Raw genomic sequence first — 16,083 nt, 5'->3', positions numbered from 1 at the left:
CCATAGAGCTCCCTTACACTCTTCCTTCCCCTTATTTATTTACTTATTTAAAAATATGTTTTTGTTTGTTTTTTTTGCAAGTAACAGGTACAAATGTATTGATTTCAGGTTATTTCATAGAATAATACATGCATTACATCTCTTTGGGGTATATTTCTTTTTTTAAAATGTTCAAAATATTACAGATGTCCCTTTTTCTCCCCATTGATCCCTCCCTCCCCATCCCCCCTCCAGTTATTGATTTTAGAGAGAGAGGAAGGGAGAACAATAGAGAGACAGAAACTCCGATGAGAGAGAGATGTTGATTGGCTGCTTCCTGCATACCTCCTACTGGGGATCAAGCTCAAAACTGGAGCATGTGCCCTGACTGGGAATGGAACCTGGGACCTCTTGGTTCATGGGTCGATGCTCAACCACTGAATCACAATGGCCGGACCTCCTTCCCCCTTTGAAAACAAACTGTCTTGCAACATTTTGTAAAACAAGTAGTCAAATGGACCTTAATTTGGAAAATGTTACTATAAGACAAGTTCAACATGGTGCTTTTCTCTTGCTTTTAATCTTCCTACAGTAGGTGAAATAGGAACATTTGAAAAGATTATTATGAGACTTTAAAACTTTTAAATGCCCATTATGCATTTTCAGAAGAGTCTATAAGAAAATAAACAGTTGCTTAGCAACTTGGAATTTTGTTTGGTGGTTCAAGCTATAGGACAGCAGTTTGCTCCTCTTATGTTTCTAGTTTGGTTGCAGTCTCTACATGCTGTGCTGCTTGGCCTGTCAACCCTTACTAATTATCATTTTTCTTGTCTCTGGATCCATTCTGAATGGCAAATTCACCCATTTTTTTGTATATCCTCCAATCTGTTGTTTTTGTAGGACAAACTGAACTTTATAGTAAAGATAGAGTGTATCCTCTCTGCATGTTTAGCTGCAATTCAACAAAGTGTGCCAATATCTATGCCAATACAGTAGATTTCTAATGCTTATATTATTTGATGGCTTTGCTGATGTCTAGCCCAATGCAGCAAACGTCTATTGTTTTGAGAATTTTCCATAGCTATGTTTTGTCAGCCTTTACCTCTGAGCCATAGAGCTGAGCTGAGTAATTTTAAATGCTTTTATCCTTGAATGGTAATTCCTTAGAATCACTGTAATATTTGCTCTTCATGTGGGTTGCCTGTAACTATTTGCAAGCAGCTTGTCTGTTCTTCATTCTTTATTCTTATATCCTTATGGCTTTCCCCTTAGTTGCATTCTGAATCTTTTAGTGTCCAAGTGTTTTTTCTAAAGAACAGAGTTCAAAGTATAACCATTTCCTAAAACTGAACCTAATAATGACCTCTCTTCAGATTTGTATCTTCCGAATTGATTTATAGGGAATTTCAAAACTGTTTCCACTGGTATATGGCATTAACATTTCATACTACCAGATGTTTCATTATTCATGTTTCAGTACATCATACTTGACCCAAGGTAGCTTTGAATGCAAATAACAAACAAGCCAATACACAGTACTTTACTGGAAGAATGAAATAACATGGCAGATATGAACTGCTTTTTGTTTTTAAGGGATATTATTAATGCAATACTTCGTTAATTTAATTAAACATTATTTTTTTAAATATAAAACCATATTTAATTAGTTGCAAACCTCAAGATTTGATTACTCATAGATCTCCTCTAGTTAATTTACTTGTTCACAGTTTTGACAGAAAATATTTCAAACTAATATAAAGGGATATTCACAGTCTAAATCATTAAGAAACTATAAAATTGCCTTAATTTTTGCTCAGATCACTACTGTGAACCCAAATTCACTATTTCCCCCCCCTGTAAATTTAACCACAAACCACGGATTTTGCCCCCTCCACTTTGAGTTTGAGGACTATAGGTCACATAACGTTTGTAAATCTGAAACTTCTTTACTAGTGAGAAAGGCATCAAGAAAAATTTTGCCTTAGTGCATGCATAGATAATGCAAAACCATACTGGTTGCAGAAAACTATGTAGGAGACAAAGTAAATTCAGTCACAAGTATTGCTTCATAAATACTGTGAAGATTGTATAATCCAACTCCTTCATTTTTCATACGAATAAACTGAAGACCTGAGAATTTATTTGACACAATTTCTTCCTTGTTCTGGTCAATGACCTATAATGTATCTTTGCAGACCCATTTTAGATAATTTTTAAAAATTAAGATTAAGAAGGTGGGAATTAGTGGACAAAGTACTCAGGGTAAAAGTCAGGAGATATGAGTTTTCACCATTTAGTAGATGGTAGTAGTCTTACCATTTACTGGCTATGTTATAGTAAGCTTCTCACTTGTCTTCTCTGAGACTCAGTTTTTCATTTATAAAATGGAGGAGTAAGTAGCTATTCATTACATTTCTTATACCTCTGAAGAGCTTTTCCCATCATTCTAAGTCTGAAGTTAAAGCTTGTATACTTACTAAAAATAATAATAGTAAATCACACACATATACATGTGGAAATGCACACATATGAAATTATGATATGTTTGGCACTTTCACATTGTTATGTTGGTTTTAAGTTAGGAAGTGAGTTTAGATTACATCAAGGATGTACATTAGTAATTGGTCAAACATTGAGCTAATCATGAAATTAAGTCAATAAGAATAGAAGATGCTAAGGTTACAGAAGTAAATGCTCAAATATCAGAAAGTGCAAAAAGTGAATGCTTTCCTAGTAACATGAAGTCTCTGCCTTTCCAAATCTATTTCAGTCAAATACCTATAACTTGAACATAATGTAAAAGTTACCATTTCCAGATTCAGTGACTGAAAAAGATGATTTTTATGTTTCTAGGTGTTTGTGTAGATATTTACCTATAACTGTAGCACTTTCCCTTTTCAAAGCATCTTTTCATTCTCATTAAACTTACCATTTTCTACTCATCTGATGAAAGCTGTAATTCTCATTTCCAAGTAAAAGTTAACTCAGAAATTTCTAAATCAGCATGCTCTTCTTGTGTGCTCTTCCGGGACTGTGTTTTGAGAACTTGGTGCCAGGAGATAATTTGTTTTTTTTTGTTTTTTTAAATTTTATTTATTTGTTTGTTTATTTATTTATTTATTTATTTATTTTTAAAATTTTATTATTGTTTAAAATATTACAGATGTCCCTTTTTCTCCCCAATGACCCGCTCCACCCCATTCCTTTCCCCTCCCCAGTCCCTCTCCCCACCATTGTCCATGTCCTTGGGTTGTGCATATATGCATATAAATTCTTTGGTTACTCTCTCACCCTCCCCCCACTGACCTTCCTCCATCCCTCTGACATTCATCAGTCTCATCTATGCTTCCATGTCATTGAATCTATTCTGTTCATCAGTTTATTAAGTTCTTTAGATTCCATGTATAAGCCAGATCATGTGATATTTGTCTTTCACTGCCTGGCTTATTTCACTTAGCATAATATTCTCCAGGTCCATCCATACTGTCCCAAAGGGTACGAGATTCTTCTTCTTTACAGCTGCATAGTATTCCATGGTGTAAATGTCCCACAGCTTTTTTATCCACTCATCTACTGATGGGCACTTGGGCTGTTTCCAGATCTTAGCTATTGTAAACTGTGCTGCTATGAACATCAGGGTATATATATCCTTTCTGATGAATGTTTCAGAATTCTTAGGATACATTCTTAGGAGTGGAATCACTAGGTCAAACAGCAGCTCCATTTTTAGTTTTTTGAGGAACCTCCATACTGTTTTCCATAGTGGTTGCACCAGTCTGCATTCCCACCAGCAGTGTAGCAGTGTACTAGGATGATTTGTTATTTTAAATTCATCAGTGTGACATTGAACAGCATCGTGATATTAAGAATTTAACCAAATAGTTGAATAAAATGATAAATTGCTAATGAAAGGTCAAGTAAATCAAACATCTTTTCTACTGCTTTCCATTTGCTTAATTGTGATTTTACCTGAAGACATAGATATTCACGTGTTGTAATGAAGACTGAATATATAGGATTTAAGATTTCCTAAATTTAAAGTCACTGCAATATGGACCATGAAGCAATAAAAATATGAGTTAGAGGCTGACTCTAAATTTTGAATAAAATATAAGAAGGTACAGGAAAACAACTAAAATATAAGACTGTATTTGATAAGGGAATCATATCACTTTAGAGAGTTCATTAATTCATGTTTCAACTACTTCAGTACATTAATACATCAATGTTCCATGTGGAAATTTAGGTTTTGCTTCATATCTTCCCTTAAATAACTGACCTATTACAGGTTACTGTGAGATTCTTCATCTTCGAAATAAAGAAATTGAACTGGATGGCTCCTAAATATATTCGTAGTCCTATTATACTATGATTCTTTACTGCCTTAAAATTACTTTCTGAATTTGCTTATTTAATATTTCAATGATAACATACAGATAACAATTGCTTGAAAGAATGCTTAAATATTGGAACTTACCATCTCTTCTATGAATTCAAAAATTTTGAAGAAGCTCTTTTTCATTCACTGTCTTAGTGTCATTATATGAGGTACACATTTTATGTGGGATTTCTTGTATATAAGATATTTTGTTGGCTTATTTTCATAAAGTCAGAATCCATATTTTATTATTTAAAGTCCACTATTTACCAGTCATTAAACAACTAGTAATTCCATAATTATCATAGTCAAGATCCATTCCTAGTTTGTTAATCAGAAGAGCTAATGCAAATTCTGGAAACTTTTCTTAATAAATTTTGGGTTATGAGGCACTCAGCCCTGGCAGTCCTAGTCAAAGTCCCTTTGTTTAAATCATCACCATCATATTTTCTGCCTATTTGGAGAATCATAATTCAGTAAAGCTAAATATGACTAGAAAATCTTTCAGACCATCTAGAAAATGTCCAAATGTATATCATCAATTCAGAAACTAAAACAATTTTCTTTCATATCCTTTCTTTGCCATGATTCATAGACAAGCTAATGTAATCAAAGTTTGCTTCATTTTGAGTTTCCGTGCATTGTGAAGAGTACAGAATGTTAAAATAGAACCTTAGTGATTCTCCCAAACATACACAATTAAGCGTTCACTTCCTCTTACACTGTTGATAAGGATTCACCCTACCTTTTAGAGTCAAATACTTCTAATAATAGCAGTTATGCTTTCTTTTTGCAACAACCAATGCATATATTCTAAAATACTGTTTTAAATCTACCAGATTTTTTTTTTTTTTTTTTTGGCTTATGGCATTCAACACTATCTACAAATAATTAAGTTGAATTCACTAGACTTTTTGGAGAGCATTGCTGAAATATGGATTCAATTTTTAGAACCTGATGCCTTAGATATTTTTATGATACTGCTTAATAAAACTTCCTAGGAGACAAAATTTCAATTTTAAGCACTCATGTTTTCTCTTTGGGTTTTTTATTCCTATCTCGTCACAACATTATGTACAGTTAAAATAACTGACATATTAATACAAAACAATGTAATTACTTTATACTACAGGGGCTGGCAAACTTTCAGATGTGGAATGATATGTTTTCATTTATTTGATCCCTAGGTGTATAAGGAAGAGGAGGGTATATGGGAGGAAAGACTATTTGAAGTCTTTTATTCTACCCTTCCACACTTCCTTCATGGGCACCAACAAGTATGTTCATTAGAGAGTGGTTCCTTCTAATATTTCAGAGTGCTTCCTCTGACAATATTGTTTTAGTTGGAATTTAATATAATTGGAATTTAGACAGAATTTGATTTCTGTCTAAAACAACTGTCAAGGTCTCTCAACAGGCACCAGAACACATTAGCAAGATTTTTTTGTAATTTCTCAAACAATTTTCATATTACTCTTTGTTTTCTCTGTGTTTTGAATTGGGGACCCAACCCATATTCAATGTAAGTTTATATTTTCAAATAGTCCATTGTAAAATGAAGTAATTTATAGGAGTTGAAATTTACTTTGTTAAAGAATATTATTTACAAATTAGAGGTGGGCTTACTTTTGGCTTATGCTGTGTAGTATAGTCCTGGTAAATAAACTTATCCAGATTTCAAGTACATTAAGTTGTCCTTATTTATTTATTTATTTATTTATTTATTTATTTATTATTTATTTTTATTTATTTATTTTATTATTATTTTTTTACAAACAAAACCTAAACTAAAACTAAACAAAAGAAGAAAGTAGTTTAGGCTCAAATGACTTTATAGATATATTCTTTCAAGCATTTAAAAAAGCACAATACCAACAATCCATAAAGCTTTTCAAAAAAATGGAAGGGGAAAATCAGTTCTCAACTCATTCTATGAGGTCTATAAAAACCTATTATCAAAGCCAGAACACATCAAGAAAAGTAAAGGCCAATGTTCCTTATGAATTTAGATCCAAAGCTTCTAAACAAAAGTTTACCAATTTGAATCCCAAAATATATATTTTGTGACCAAGTGGAATTTACTTTAGAAATTCAAGGTTGTCATAACATTTGATAATTAATCAATGAATTTTACTATATTAACAAACTAAAACAAAAGCCATAAGATCATCTCAATAGACACACACAAAAAATTTTCATTCAACAGAATTCAAAATCCATTTCTGATAAAAAATAACTCTCCCCAAAGTAGGAGAGATATACTCCCCTGTACTATGTTAACATATTTTGTAATTGAATGCTTGATATCATGTGGAGACCATTACAGATGTCCCCCTTTTAACCTCACTGATCCCCTCCACCTCACATCCATCCCACCTCCAGGCCCTCCCCACACCAATGTCCAAGTCCATGGGCCATGCCCATAAACATAAAAGTTCCCTGATTAATCTCTCCCCACCCACACACACCCCTTCCCCTCCTTCCCTCTGAGATCCCTCAGTTTGTTCCAAGCTTCTATGTTATTGGTCCACTTTGTTCATCAGTTTATTTTATTATATTCCCCATATAAGTGAAATCATTTGGTACTTGTCCTTCTCTGCCTGGCTTATTTCACTTAGCATAATACTCTCTAGTTCCCTCCATGCTGTGCCAAAGACCAAAAGGTCCTTCCTCTTTACAACCACATAGTACTCCATGGTGTAAATGTGCCACAGCTTTTTTATACACTCATCTACTGATGGGCACTTGGGTTGTTTCCAAATCTTAGTTATTGTGAATTGCGCTGCTATGAACATGAAATAAACTTATCCAGATGAAGTCATTTATAGGCGTTGAAATGTACTTTGTTAAAGAATATTATTTATAAATTAGAGGTGAGCTTACTTTTGGCTTATTCTGTGTAGCATAGTCCTGGTAAGTAAACTTGTCCAGCTTCCAATTACATTAAGTTGTCCTCATTTTAAAAGTAATTCTGGTTTTAGGTATAACGGCTGCAGCAATGGCTGAGGCAATGAAGCTACAGAAGATGAAGCTTATGGCTATGAACACTCTTCAGGGAAATGGAAGCCAAAATGGGACAGAATCAGAACCTGATGATGTTAATTGTAATACAGGTGAGTGTCTTCAGAAATTCAAGGCAGGTGACTCATTGATTTAGTCTGTGATGGGAGAGAAGAGGACTTAGGGGAGCAGGAGAATAATATGTATACTTCAATTGTAAGCAGTTACTAAAGAAGTATGCTTAACCCTACCTCTAACTTGTACATTCAAACTAGAAAACCGTTACAGGTCAGAATCCCTTTTAAGGAAACACTGAATTATCTCCATTGTTTTCTTGTAGAGGGATTCAATGCTAATTTTTATAATGCTACCTATTTCATCTGCTAAAGGTTGCCTCCTTTAGCTTCATACCAGGCTTCTTACTTCAACTTTCTCTAAATAATTTACTACTAAATGGTAGTTCTGAGAATTCATCTTGGCTGGGCTACAGTCTCTTTAGTTGGAATACTACCTCCTCGGCTAAGTGAAGGTGCTGGCAGACTTGTGGTATTGTCAGCAGGGGCCAAAGAAAAGAAGTAAAACAAAGAGTAAGCAAGGAAAAAAAGGTGGAAGAAAGGAATATGAGAAAGATGCCTGTGGAAGGAATGTCCCCTTCCTTTTTGCTACTAGTTTTTTTTCTCATTTACCTGTGATAATTATTTTTTGGCTTTGATCATAAAACCACCCCTCACATCTCTTTTGGAATTAGGTATGGATTACAACTTTCAGCAAGCATGAATGTCTAAATAGATACAGTTTAATTTTAGTGGGGGGTAATAAAGGACAACCAAAGATGTTCTAAGGGGCCATAGGTTTCTAATCTAATAGTTCAGGTAAATTCAATATAATATGATAAGCAGATTGGTAGCAACCTCATTTCTCTTCTTTTAGGCTCCTAGAAGTTCAAGCATTGTGGGTCTTTACCTTGGAGAGAAAAGCAAAGGGGGGAATTATTGAATTATTGAATTAAGTCAGTGCAATAAACTACTTTGAATTTAATGTGGTATAGCTCTGTTCATCTTCCTTATCTAAAATTGAAAAGTTCATGGTGAATTATGAGAATTAATCTTCAACCAATGCTCACAGTGGGGAATAATGGAAAAATGCATACTTTTCTGGATTCATGGTAACTGGAAGCAACACATAGATAAGATTAAAATTAATAATAAGTAAAAGGATAATAACAATAGTAAGAAATTACCAGTTACTATGAACTATCTCCTATTTTTTTTCCTTTTAGTTTCATTTTTTAAATTTAGATTTTATTGGCATATAACATTATATAAGTATAAGGTGCATAATGTGTTGATTTGATATACTTATATATTGCAATATTATTACCACCATAGTGTTAACTAACATCTACACCACATCACATAATTATTTCCTTTTTGTGTGGTGAGAACATTTAAGATCTAGTCTCTTAACAACTTTCAAGTATATAATAAAAGCATTAACTACAATTACAATACTTTACATTAGATGCTGAGAACTTATTCACCTTCTATCTACCGTGTTAACTTAGTTAATTCTTACCATATTCCCAAGGGGGGGAACCATTTTCAATACTCCCATTTTGAAGATCAAGAGACAGAGACACAGTGTGAAACAGCTCTGCCCAGAAAGTTAGTAAATAACAGAGCTAAGTTTGTATCTCATGTCTAGTTAAGTCCAGAGTATTTGCCCTTTCCACATTCTTTCTTCTCTTCAGTGCTGTTTTGTAACAGGATTTTTATTTTATCAACCCCCTTGATAAAAGTTGTTTTTATGATGAAGATACAGTGATGAACTGATGATCGGTTTCCTAGACTAAACACCTCTTAACTCATATTTGGTTCAAATCTTGGTGTCTTGGAAGTGATCAACATTTGACAGAAAGTCTTTTGTAAATAAAAATATATTTGTACCAACATATATTAGTGTGAGCTTAAGAAGTAACTCTGTCATTATTTTTCAGGTATAATAGTTTCTGAAAAAGACTTTGTACAAAATTTTTGTGTTGTTACTTTATAATAAGACAGCATAAAACATTTGGAGATATATATTGGTGACCTAATTTCTAACATAGTAAATATTTAATTTTCCTAGCTAAATATAATAATCTTGCTTAGCCCAAGATATCCATAATTGTGATAAAAAAGGTATTAGGTTTACATATGTGTATAATGTCATACTTGCTGTTATAAAAATGGAATTAAAATAGTAACTGTGACCACACAGAAATTAGCTTATCCTTGTCTTGATGTAATGAAGGTAAGCAGATATAAAATAATAATAATGATAACAATAATACTAATAATAAATAGATAAGAAGTCTCTGAGTTTTCATAGTTTATAAATGAAAACTGTTGCCATGACTACACCTGTACACCAGGTCTTGTTACCAAGAGAGATTCAATAATCTATAACTTTACCTTAGGAGGGAAAAGGAGAGCAAGTGGACCTTAGCAGCCTTTGCCACTGAGGACTCCAGTAGCCCTCATGGCCACCATGGATACACAGAGAGACTTGTCTGCCAAATATTCTCATAGTCTTTGCCAATGGTTACTTCATCTTATGGAACAGCTCAAAGACAACAGTGCTGTTCCTTCTCCAGCACCCAGATATTGAGCTGACACTGTAACAGCTAGACCCAGAGTCACTCCACCCACCCAGCCAATTTACTTGCAGGTGAAGATTTTTCCCCACTGATGTGAGACAATAAAGAATGAAAGAGCTGCCTGCTGCATCAAATGTTCAGACAGAAATGCAAGGCTACATGGGACATGGCGAATCAAGAAAAATATCACCACCAAATGAACATAAAAATTGACCCCAAAGAAATGGAGATCTATGAATTGCCTGACAAAGAGTTAAAATAATTGTTTTACGGAAACTCAGAAAACTACAAGAGAACACAATTCAATGAAATCAGGGAAATAATACATGAACAAAATGAGAAGTTTAACAAAGAGGTAGAAATCATAAAAAAAAAAACCAAGCAGAAATTCTGGAGCTAAAGTATATAATGAAAGAAAGAAAAAGAAGAAAGAAGAAAGGAAAGAAAGAAAAAGAAAGAAAGAAAGAAAGAAAGAAAGAAAGAAAGAAAGAAAGAAAGAAAGAAAGAAAGAAAGAAAGAAAGAAAGAAAGAAAGAAAGAAGAAAGAAGAAAGAAAGAAAGAAAGAAAGAAAGAAAGAAAGAAGAAAGAAAGAAAGAAAGAAAGAAAGAAAGAAAGAAAGAAAGAAAGAAAGAAAGAAAGAAAGAAAGAAAGAAAGAAAGAAAAACACAGTAGAGAGCATCAATAACAACTCATTTAATCAGAAGGAAGAGTCTATGAACTTGAATATAGGTTATTTGAAATATTTCAGTCAGAGGAGAAAGAGGAAAAGAATAAAAATGTGGAAAGAATACTTTTAAGAGTTATGGGATATCAGCAAGGGAATAGTGTATGCATTTTGGGAGTCCAAGAAGGAAAAAAGAGAGATAAAGGAGGGGAAAAGCTCATTTAAAGAAATAACGGTTGAAAATTTTCTAAATCTAGAGAGGAAAATTGACACTCACAATAATGAAGTTCAAAATGTCCAAATAGAATGAATCCAAATATGACTACACTGAGAAACATTACAGTAATATGTTGTTTAAAGACAAACCTAGGTTTTGAGAAATGTATCTTTAGGTGATTTTGTGATTGGGCAAATATCATAGAGTGCAAACCTAAATATTGTAACTTACTACACACCTAGGCTATATGGTATAGTCTATTGCTCCTAGGTTACAAACCTGTGCAGCATGTTACATTACAGAATACTGTAGGCAGTTGTAACACAATGATACATATTTGTGTATCTAAACATATCTAAACATAGCAAAGGTACAGTAAAAATACAGTTTAACAGATAAAAAATGGTATACTTGTTTAAGGCACTTACCATGAGTAGAGCTTACAGGACTAGAAGATGTTTTAGATGGGTCAGTGAGTGAGTGATGAGTGAATGTGAAGGCCTGAGACATTACTGTATTGTGATGCATTGTCCTATGACATCACAAAGGCTATGATGCCACTGGGTGACAGGAATTTTTGAGCTCCTTATAACTCACAGGACTTGTAGTTGTATATGTGGTCCATAATTGACTGAAATATCATTATGTGGCACGTGATTGTATAATCAAATTGTCAAAAGTCAATGGCAGAGAGAATTTTGAAAACAGACAGGTAAAAGTGATTGTTAATATATGAAGAAACCATCATATGTTTAATATCTCACCACCCACCCACCCAACTCCACCTTCCCTCTGAGATTCGTCAATCTGTTCTGTGCTTCTGTGTTACTGAATCTATTTTGTTCATCAGTTTATTATGTTCTTTAGATCCCACATATAAGTGAGATCATGTGATATTTGTCTTTCTCTGCCTGGCTTATTTTGCTTAACATAATATTCTCCAGGTCCATCCATACTGTCCGAAAGGTTATGAGATCCTTCATTAATTTATATTCATATATACATAACCCATGAACACAGACAATAGTTTGGTTAAGGCTTGGGGTGGGGAGTGAGTGGGGGCTAGAAAGGATTAATGGAGAAAAAAGGGGACATCTGTAATATTTTCAACAATAAAGTTATACTTTAAAAAATTAGACCTTAAGCAGATTTCTCAGCAGAACTTTGGTAGAACAGGAGAGAGTGGAACAGTATATATAAAGTATTGAAAAAAACAAACTTCCAACCAAGAATACTATAACAACAATATTATCTTTTACAAATGAGAGATAAAGTCTTTCCCCCCCAAAAATTGATGGCGTTCATCTTCATTACAACTTCTTTACAAGAAATTCTTAAGAGACATCTTAAATTTGAAATGGAAAAACACTAAACAGCACTGTAAAACAGATGTATGCATAAATCTCATTGGCAAATGTAAATATATAGACAAATACAGATTAATGAAATGCAGTGTGGTGCATAAATCACTTTTAACCCTAATATAAAAGTTAAAAGATAAAATATTGTTAATTGATACTAAATAAAAAAAGAAGAAAACTCTGAATATAATAATACAAAATGAATGGGGGAGAGTACAAGTGTAGTGTTTTTGTATGCAATAGAAGTTATAAACTTAAAATTAAGGTTTAAAGTACATATTTTTACAAGTTTTGAGTTCAAAAAAGTAAAAACCTTTAATAGATATGCAAAAGAAGGAAAGCAATAAATCAATAAAAAAGAAAGACAGCAAGAGGAGAGAGGGACAAAGGAAATTTAAAACAGAAAACAATTCACAGAACGGCAACAATAAGTCTTTACTGATCATTAGTTATTTTAAGTATAAATAAATTAAACTCACCAAATATAATGCACTGTGTGGCCCTGGCCAATGTGGTTCAGTTGGTTAAGCATCATCCTGTGCACCAAAAGGTCACTGTTCAATTACCCTGTCAAGGCACATGCCTTGGTTGCCAGCTTAATAAGTAAGGGGCATGCGGGAGACAGCCAATCTATGTTTCTCTCTTACATGGATGTTTCTCTCTCTCTTTCCCTCCCTCTATCTCCAAAATCAATAATATATATATATTTTTAAAAGGTTCTGAGTAGCTGAATGGATAAGATATAAGATCCAACAATATGTTGTCTACACATGACTCAGTTTAGATTTAAAGACATACAGAGGTTGAAAGTAAAAGGATAGGAAAAGCTGTGGTATAAATGATAATCAGAAGAAAGCAAGAGTGGCTACAATTATATTAGACAAAATAGACTAACTCTTAAACTGTTTCTAGAAACAAAGGAGGTCATTATATAATGATAAAAGGGTCATTTCAACAGGAAGATATAACATCTAAAAATACATGTATGCTCAACATTAGAGCACCGAAACATATAAAGCAAATATTTACAGATCAGGAGGCAGAAAGTAGCAACAATATTATAATAATAAGTGACTTCAATACTTAACTTACAATAATGCACGGAACACCCAGACAGAATATCAGTAAGAAAAAGTTAACTTGAACAACACTATAGAATAAATGGACAGAAGATATATGCAGAACTTTCTACCCAACTGAAGAAGAAAACAACTCTTTCCAAGCACATTCTCTTGGTTAGATCACATGTTAAGTCAAAAAGCAAGTCTTAACATATTTACAAAAATTGAAATCATACCAAGTGTTTTTTCTGACCACAATGGAATGGAACTAGTAATCAGTAACAGCAAGGAAATGAGAAAATTTATAAATATGTAGAAAATAAACAGTACTCTCTTGAACAAATATTGAGTCAAAGAGGAAATCAAATGGGAGCTTTAAAAGTTTCTTGAGGCAAATTAAAATGAAAACAAGACATACTAAAGCTATTGGATGTGGGAAAAGCAGTACTAAGATGAAAGTTCACAGTGATAAGTTCCTACATTTAAAAAAAGGCAAACCTGAAATAAATAACTTTATTTTACACATCAAAGAACTAGGAAAAAGAACAAATTAAGCCCATTGTTAGAAGAGTGAAAGGAGTAGTGAAATTATAGCAGAGATAAATCAAATGGAGTTCAAAAACATTAAAAATAATTTTTATGGCTGAGTAATATTCCATTGTATGTATGTACCACCACTTTTTTATCCACTAATCCATTGATGGGTCAAGTGGAGGTGGGTTGGTGGGCTAGTTGAAGAAGGTGAAGGGATTAAGAACTACAAAGGAGTAGTTTAAAAATAGTCATGGGTGTATAAAGTTCAGCATGGGAAATATAGTTAATAATATTGTAATTGTGATGTATGGTGTCAGATGGTTACTTGAAATAGTACCAGGGAAAACACTTTTTAAAGTATATGATTGTCTTATCACTATGCTGTATAGCTGAAACTATTACAAAATAATATTGAGTATAAACTGTAACTGAAACATAAAATTTTAAAAATCAACATCCATTTATAATTAAATGTCTGAGCAAATTAGGTAGAAAAGAAACTTAACTCGCAACATAAAGGCCATATATGAAAAGTCCACAGCCAACAACAGAATCCATGGGGGAAAACAAATCTTTCCATGTCCTAGTACAAAGCAAGGATGCCAACTCTCAATGCATCTGTTCAACATACTATTCAAGGTCATCGCCAGAGCAATTATGTAAGAGAAATAAATAAAAGGTATCAAAATTAGAAAGGAAGAAGTAAAATTATCTCTATTTGAAGATCACCTAATCATATATATAGAACACTCAAACAATAAAAACTATTAGAACTAATAAATTCAGTAAAGTTGCAGTATACAAAATCAATATACAAAATAAGTCATGTTTCTATATACACACAATGAACTATCCAAAAAGGTATTTAAATATATGATTCCATTTACAATAGCAAAAAAAAAACAAAAAAAAAAAACCCAAAACTTGGGCATAAACTTAATGAAAGAGGAGAAAGAATTGTCACTGAAAATTATAAAATATTAGTGAATGGAATCAAAGAAATCACAGATAAATGGAAAATACACCATGTTTATGGATTGGAAGAATTAATATTTGTAAAATTTTCATACTACACTACCCAATGTGATCTACATATTCAAATTGCAATTTCTATAAAAATTTCAATGGCATTTTTCATGGCAATAGAACACTCTTAAATTTTTTATGGAATCAAAAAATGCCCCCCATCCCCCCAAAAATCTTGAGAAAGAAGAAAGCTAGAGGGACCATACTGCCTGATTTGGAAATATATTAGAGAGCTACAATAATCAAAACAGTATGGTACTGTCATAAAAACAAACACATAGAAAAATAGAACAGAATTGAGAGCTCAAAAATAAATCTACTCATTTATACTCAGCTGATCTTTAAAAGAAGTGCTAAGAACACACAATGGCAAAATAATTGTCTTTTTAATAAATGGTGTTGGGAAAATAGGATGTTCACATGAAAAAGCATGGAATTGAATTCTTGTCTCACACCATACACAAAAATCAAGTCAAAATGGATAAAGGCTTAAATGTAAGACCTAAAATAGTAAAACTACTAGAAGAACATATAGGAAAAAATCTTCTTGTCGTTGATCTGGGCAGTGATTTTTTTGGATATTAAACCAAAAGCACAAGCAACAAAAACAAAAATAAAGAAAATTGATATTTCTTAAACCTAAAAAGCTTCTTCACACAAAGAAAGCAATCAACAGAGTGGAAATGCAACCAATGGAGTGGGAAAAATATTTGCCTACTACATATCTGATGAGAGGTTAAAATCCAAAATACTTCACAATTGAATTTAAGCAATTCAATGACCAAAAAACCAAAACCAACCAAACAAACACCCAAGTAATCGAGTTAAAAAATGAGCAATAGACCTGAATAACCGCTTCTCAAATTAAGACATAAAAATGGCCAACAGTTATTTGAAATGGTGCTCTACTACACAAATCATTATGAAAATGCAAATTAAAACCATAAGATACCTCCTGACACCTGTTAGAATTGCTATTATGAAAAAGACAAAAAGATAAGTATTGGCATTGATGTGGAGAGGAAAGAACCCTTGTAAACTATTGGCAGTAATATAAGTTGGTCAAACATTACAGGAACAGTATGGACATTCTTCCAAATATTAACATTAGAACAACCTTATGATCTAAGCAATCCCACTTTGGGGTAAAAAAGTAGAGTAAAATGGTGCTTACCAGGGACTGGAGGGTGGGGTAAATTGGGACATGTTGGTCAAGGTTTACAAA

At 32.9% G+C, this 16,083-nt stretch overlaps 1 protein-coding gene across 1 annotated transcript in view; it reads left to right on the top strand.

Annotated features, from left to right (window-relative positions):
• The window catches only part of DACH2 (dachshund family transcription factor 2), a 665,744-nt gene that overhangs the window by 421,129 nt on the left and 228,532 nt on the right, over positions 1-16,083 (top strand). Inside the window, exon 4 of the mRNA XM_087813311.1 lies at positions 7,339-7,470. Within this exon, the coding sequence (XP_087669437.1) occupies positions 7,339-7,470 (132 nt within the window). The remainder of the gene's footprint in view (positions 1-7,338; positions 7,471-16,083) is intronic.

The sequence above is a fragment of the Miniopterus natalensis genome, chromosome X (assembly GCF_054644295.1).
Source record: "Miniopterus natalensis isolate mMinNat1 chromosome X, mMinNat1.hap1, whole genome shotgun sequence".
Classification (NCBI taxonomy): Eukaryota; Metazoa; Chordata; class Mammalia; order Chiroptera; family Miniopteridae; genus Miniopterus; species Miniopterus natalensis.
Note: the sequence above shows the minus strand (reverse complement) of the source record. Positions and strands in the feature narration are given on the sequence as shown.